We start from the raw sequence: 6,753 nt of genomic DNA, 5'->3' as shown, positions 1-6,753 counted from the left end.
TGCTGAAAACAGTATAGAAAATAATACATTTGTATCTATTTATTATTTTAAAGAATAAATAGATACTATCATCTGAATCAAAGTGTACTCAAACTGAAAAATCAAATTGGCTTGACTCTACGCTACTCCTGCTTGACTTAATTGTCCTGCCCTATGAGGTAACTGGCAACAATCACAACCATTCATCTGTACTAATTATGTCTATAAAAGTTCTAAATGATATATCAGATCACTTACATTTGGTAGTCGCAGTAGAGCTCAGTCTTTGGGATGCTTATCTTTGCTTACACACTCCTGCTTTTCTATCACCTGAACACAAAGGCAGAAAACACTCTTTGCCGAATTATGGGAGACCCTAAGTATCCATTGCTTTCCCAGGATGGAGACATAATTATTGGAGCACTTTTTGTTATCCACACTGAAGTATCATTACCTTCATTTGAGTTTACACAAAAACCCCAGCTACTGTCATGCTCCAGGTTTGCTTCTTTAGAAATGTTTTTATTTATTTATTTACTATTTATTTATATATTTTATTTAATGCATTGCAGGTAATCCACTAAATTAAATTTATAACAGCAAATAACCTTTAAATATAAGCCAAGTTAATGTAAAAGAAAAACGTGTTTATCTGATTCTTTATTAGTTGCTATTTACCATGATGGTTTAATATCTTCACAGTGTGAATATAAAAGATTTTCGGCTAGCTCAAACCATGATCTTTGCCATTGAAGAGATTAACAAAAGTAAAAGTTTGCTCCCAAATGTTTCTGTTGGCTATAAAATTTATGATACCTGTGGTTCAAGACTGTCTTCTATGAGTGCAACTATGGCATTGATGAATGGTCCAGAGTTTGCAACAAGAGACAGATGCAGTGGACAGTCTCCTATACATGCTATCATAGGAGAAACAGAGTCTTCCAACACAGTGATTCTGTCCAGAACTACAGGACCTTTTAAAATTCCAGTGGTAAGGAGTAAATACAGTTAAAATAATTCTGAGACTATAATGATTATACTGATGTGCTTCTGTGTTTTTTCTTTTTTCTTTTCTTTCAGATAAGTCCCACAGCCACATGCGAGTGTCTCAGTAACAGGAAAGATTATCCGTCTTTCTTCAGGACTATTGCTAGTGATTATCACCAGAGTAGAGCAATTGCATACATAGTCAAATACTTTGGCTGGTCTTGGGTGGGAGCTGTGAGCAGTGACAATGACTATGGAAACTATGGAATGGCCATATTTCTGAAAACAGCTCAAGAAGAGGGGATTTGTGTGGAGTACTCTGTGAAATTTCTGAGAACAGAGCCTGAAAAAATCAGAAAAGTGGTACACATGATGAAAGAAGGCACCACTAAAGTAATTGTTGCATTTCTTACTGGTTTTGAGATGAAAAGTCTACTTGAGCAGCTAACTGTTCAGAACATTACAGGCCTCCAAATGATTGGTGTGGAGGCATGGATAACTGCAAAAAGTTTGATGACTCCAAACAGTTTCCATGTGCTAGGAGGGTCACTGGGGTTTGCAGTGAAAAAAATCCAAATTGAAGGGTTTGCAGAATATGCTATGAAAGCATTCTGGGAGACAGCTTTCCCATGCTCTTTTAATGATGAAGTAAATTGCAGTCGATATCAGGATCTATTTGTGGTGAAAAACTACAATGAAGATGTGCCTGAACAAAGATTTCTAAGCCATGTCTATAAAGCAGTTTATGCTGTGGCTCATTCACTACACAGTCTACTCAAGTGCAAAGAACAAGCAGGTTGTGAGAAAGGCCCGGCAATACAACCACAGCAGGTAAAGAGTAGTAGTAATAATAATAAATAAATGAAGAGAAAGAGTGAAAGAGGCTCCATTTTTGTCTGACATTTTGTTAAAACGATATTATATCAAAACTGTCCTATTTCTTTAGGTGGTTGAGTCTCTGAAAAAGGTTCATTTCACTGTAAAGACAGGAGACCATGTGTGGTTTGACAGCACTGGTGGTGCAATAGCACAGTATGAAATTGTAAATTGGCAGAAGAAATCAGATGGATCACTCCAGTTTAAACCAGTGGGATACTATGATGCCTCCCTACCTCCTGACCAGCGCTTTGTGATTAACACTAAAAACATAATCTGGGCCAGAGAAAAACTGGAGGTAAATGGAAATAACCTGTTTGTGCAATAGGGTTTTTCTATACAAAAGGTTTACATTTGTATACTTGACTGGTATTAACTAATGTGGCATTCATCTTTACGATTTAATTCTCTGAAACTGGTGGAAAGGAATTATTACAATCAAACTTGATCAAACTGATAAAAGAAGTTGCATAGAGCAATACTAAGTTTTGTGCTAAAGGACAGTACTTTGCTAAGCAGACTGAGCATTAATGCCGATTTTTGAAAACTGACCTTTCAAACTGTTGTTTTGTTCTGGAGATACATTCATAATACACTGGCATTCGTAAGTTACCACTTAACAATTGCCATTTTATGCCTCAAAGAGTCTCTTCTTAAAGATAAAGGCATTTGTTTTCATCAATTAATTTCTGTTACGACAACTCTCTGAGAGACTGGCATGGTAATGGATATGGCATTTGGTAATGTATTTGGTCTTGGCAGAATAGATCTGTTACGCTGCTGCAGAGCAAGTACCGAGATTTGCTACTGCCAATGCATGCAAGACATGCTGCTGCACCACGTATAACATGCATGAAATAACCCCGTAGCAGATCTATACAGGTGGAGCTGGGGAAGGTGGAGAGTTTCTGAAAGCGTACTGCAGACTGCTAACAGCAAACACTACCAATATTTGAATGTTGAGTCGCAGCTCACTGGCCACTGATGCAACAGCAGCCAATCAGCTGTGCTATGTAGATAACGATGTGATCACTACCAAAATTGAGTTAAAGAACTTTCAACTTATGCCATCTACAGTTTCATGACATGAAATTGACATTTATTTTCACTTCAGAGTCAGTATAGATAACTATGTATGATGTAATATTCCATGTAGAAGCCAAGGTCTGTATGCAGTGAGAGCTGTTCTCCAGGCACTAGAAAGGCTGCACAGAGAGGAAGACCTGTATGCTGTTATGACTGTATTCCATGTGCAGACGGAGAAATCAGTAATGAGACAGGTAATATTCAGTCAATATTCCAAAGAAAATTGGTTAGTGTCTCATTTTGTGTTCTTCTTCTACTGTTCAGGATGCAGTTTCTTATCAAAGGAGTTCATAAATATAACTATGTTCTTTTTAATGTCTAACTATACACATTCCTTTCCAGATTCAATTAACTGCAAGCAGTGTCCAGGGGAATACTGGTCTAATGTTGAGAAAAATAAATGTGTGTTAAAGGCTGTAGAGTTTCTTTCATTCACAGAAGTTATGGGTATAGTGCTAGGCTTTTTCTCGTTGTTTGGAGTAGGATTAACTGCACTGGTGGCCATCCTGTTTTACAGAAAGAAGGACACCCCTATAGTAAAAGCCAACAACTCAGAGCTAAGCTTCCTGCTGCTCTTTTCTTTGACTCTTTGTTTCCTCTGTTCACTTACTTTCATTGGTCGGCCCACTGAATGGTCCTGTATGTTGCGTCACACAGCATTTGGGATCACTTTTGTCCTCTGTATCTCCTGTGTTCTTGGGAAAACAGTAGTGGTGTTAATGGCCTTCAGGGCTACACTTCCAGGAAGTAATGTCATGAAATGGTTTGGGCCTACACAACAACGACTCTGCGTTCTTGCATTTACACTTATACAGGTTCTTATCTGTGTGCTTTGGGTATTGATTTCTCCTCCATTTCCCTACAAAAATATGAAATATTATAAGGAAAAAATCATTCTTGAGTGCAGTCTGGGATCTACTATCGGTTTCTCTGCTGTTCTGGGTTATATTGGCCTACTGGCTGTCTTGTGCTTCATTCTGGCTTTTCTTGCTCGCATTCTGCCTGATAACTTCAATGAAGCCAAATTCATCACATTCAGTATGCTCATATTCTGTGCTGTGTGGATCACATTTATTCCAGCTTATGTCAGTTCTCCTGGAAAATTTACTGTAGCTGTGGAAATATTTGCCATTTTAGCCTCCAGCTTTGGTTTACTATTCTGCATATTTGCACCTAAATGTTATATCATTCTTCTTAAGCCTGAGCAAAATACAAAACAACATATGATGGGAAAAACATCTAAATTTTGAGAAATAAAATAGTACTGCTAATTTTTATCAGAGGAGGGTTTTTTTTTTTTTTTTTTTTTTTTTTTCTAAATTAAAGTGGCCAAGTGCTTTTTGAAGTCTGATTTTTGTTTTTGGGTATTTGATTCTCACAACATTAAGTCAAAAAGGGAAAGAGAATAACTAGATTCTAGTAATAGGAAATGCAGAGTGCTCTATATCCAAACCTGTTCCTGGAGGGCCACTGTACTGTAGAGTTCAACTACAACAACAGTTTTCCTCAACACACCTACCTGGAAGTTTCTAGTATGCCTTGTATTGATTTGCTGGTTCAGGTGTGTTTAATTGGGGTTGGAGCTAAACTCTGCAGGACATTGGCCCTCCAGGAGTAGGTTTGGACACCCCTGCTCTAAATACAATACAAACTTTGTGGTCAAAAGATAGGAAATTATTATTTTTTTTCCTTTTCATATAAATTTAACAGAATTTACCAATTCACAGGTTACACATGAATATAATTCATAATTGAAATGCCATGTTGTAACGATCACCGTCTGCTCCTGTCACTCCCCGGACTACACTTCCCACAATTCTCCCTGTCAGTCACATGTTCACTCCACACCAATCACCTGTCGCCACATACAGCCATGCACACACTCCTCACTAATCACCACACCCAGCTGCAGCTTGTTACCTGGACTATAAAAGGACTCTCACTCACACCATCTAATCACAAAGTCTTGTTTACTGTTGTAGCAATTCCGAGCATTTTTACCCTGTCTGTCTGTTGTTACTGTAGTGATGGGCAGATCGAGGCTTCATGAAACACTGAAGCAGCTGAATCAAATGTGCCGTAAAGATTCGAGGCTTCGAAACAATCTGACACCCGTCTCCACGGTGACCCCTAGTGGTCAGAGCTGTGCAAATGCAACAAAACTCAGGCCAAACATGCATTAAAAATACACTTTAACAAATGTATTGCAAAAGTTTTATTTAAAGTAAATCAATTAAATGGAATTAACTAATCATCTAATAAGATTAAATATAGAGTGTCTGTATAATTTGTGTTCTTTTATCAATTTTAAAGGCTTGTTTCTCTTATCCATGGCTCAAGCTAAACAGGCCAATAAGAGATTAATAACTACCATTATTCATTTTAATTATTCTAATGTATAATTAAAACATGTACAACTGTATAAAACTGATCGGAGATCAGGTAAAACCATAGGGTAAAGCCCTAGACACTTGTTCAATAGTTCTCAGTGAATCTGCATGATTCATGGGCTCACTTTATCATCGCCCTCTGTTGGTGAACCACTGAAATTTCGAACTGTTTCGAAACAGTGATGACGTGATGAAGCCTCGTTTACTAAAATCATGTGACTTTGGCAATTTGATACACGCTCCGAATCACTGATTCGAAACAAAAAGATTCATGGTGCTTCGGAGCTTCATGAAGCAGTGTTTCGAAATCGGCCATCACTATGTTACTGTTCCTGCCTGCTACCCGTTGTCGACCCATCGCTGCCTGTCTTGACCCTTGCCTTGTCTGCCATTCTGTGAATGATATCTGCCTGCCTCGATCTACTGCCTGTACCCTCACTACGATTCTGCCTGTCCCTTGCTGTTCCTGTTTGTTCCTGATTGACTCTGCCTGTACGACCATTCTCACTGTAAATAAATACGCTGCACTTGGATCCCCTGCCTGAGTCTCCCATTCGTAACACATGTCTATTTTACCCATTTAAATGTGTACTAATGGTATGTTATTTTTATTTGAGGTAAACAAAATAATAATTTTCTCTGTATTCTCATAAACTGGGAAACATTTATAACAATTTAAGTTGCATAAGTGTTTTACAACTTAATGGTTCTTGTAAATGACTGGAATAAAGAACTTAGTGGCCTGCTATTCTTTTGGTTGTCCTTGTATTCGTTCACTTACTTTTTGTCCTTTGTTTGCAGTCAGGGGTTGGGGGTCAAACTGTAGTTTCAGAAAGAAGAAAGGCAAAGTATGAGGATTAGTGACATGTTGCAACCTGCAAAACAGGCTGACGGCAAAGGCTCAAGTGACTTGTACTTGCCTGGAAGCTAGGCTGATAGGAGTCTTAAAAAAACACAAATACAAAAACATAAAAAAACACAAATAAAATACACACAAAAAAAAACATTTTAATTGATGCTTGGCAGGAAACTACACCCTATTAGTGTCAAAAACATGTTTAACTAATCTCAATAACAAAGACATTGAACAAACACATGATGTAACTTACTGTTAACTTTTGGCTCGTTTCCACCGAGCGGCACAGTTAAGTACGATACAGTACTCAATTATTATTACAGAAGCTGTATGGTACCAAAATACCAAACTTTACCATACCAATTTTTGGGACCCTTTCGTTGGGGTACCTAGCACAATAGTACCAATAGTACCGGTACTGGTACCAAAAGGGTGAAGCTACACTTACTGCAGAACATTGATTGGTTGACAGAGAATTGTCACTACGTGCTACAAGGGGAATGACAACACAATACCGTTGCAACACAATGTGTATTTTTTGGCTGTTTTTCCTTGCAGCCTTTGCTCAAACAAAGCTGC

General features: G+C 38.0%; 1 protein-coding gene across 1 annotated transcript; it reads left to right on the top strand.

Annotated features, from left to right (window-relative positions):
* The first annotated feature begins 261 nt into the window (after positions 1-261).
* LOC137022654 (extracellular calcium-sensing receptor-like) lies at positions 262-4,178 on the top strand. Its single transcript, XM_067389085.1, has 6 exons — positions 262-479; positions 682-970; positions 1,060-1,797; positions 1,913-2,140; positions 2,999-3,122; positions 3,271-4,178. Exons 1-6 carry the CDS (start codon positions 271-273, stop codon positions 4,176-4,178), a joined length of 2,496 nt encoding a protein of 831 aa, XP_067245186.1. The 5' UTR covers positions 262-270.
* Positions 4,179-6,753: the final 2,575 nt, after the last annotated feature.

This window comes from Chanodichthys erythropterus, chromosome 7 (assembly GCF_024489055.1).
Source record: "Chanodichthys erythropterus isolate Z2021 chromosome 7, ASM2448905v1, whole genome shotgun sequence".
Taxonomy (NCBI): domain Eukaryota; kingdom Metazoa; phylum Chordata; class Actinopteri; order Cypriniformes; family Xenocyprididae; genus Chanodichthys; species Chanodichthys erythropterus.
This window is presented reverse-complemented; position numbering and strand designations above follow the sequence as displayed.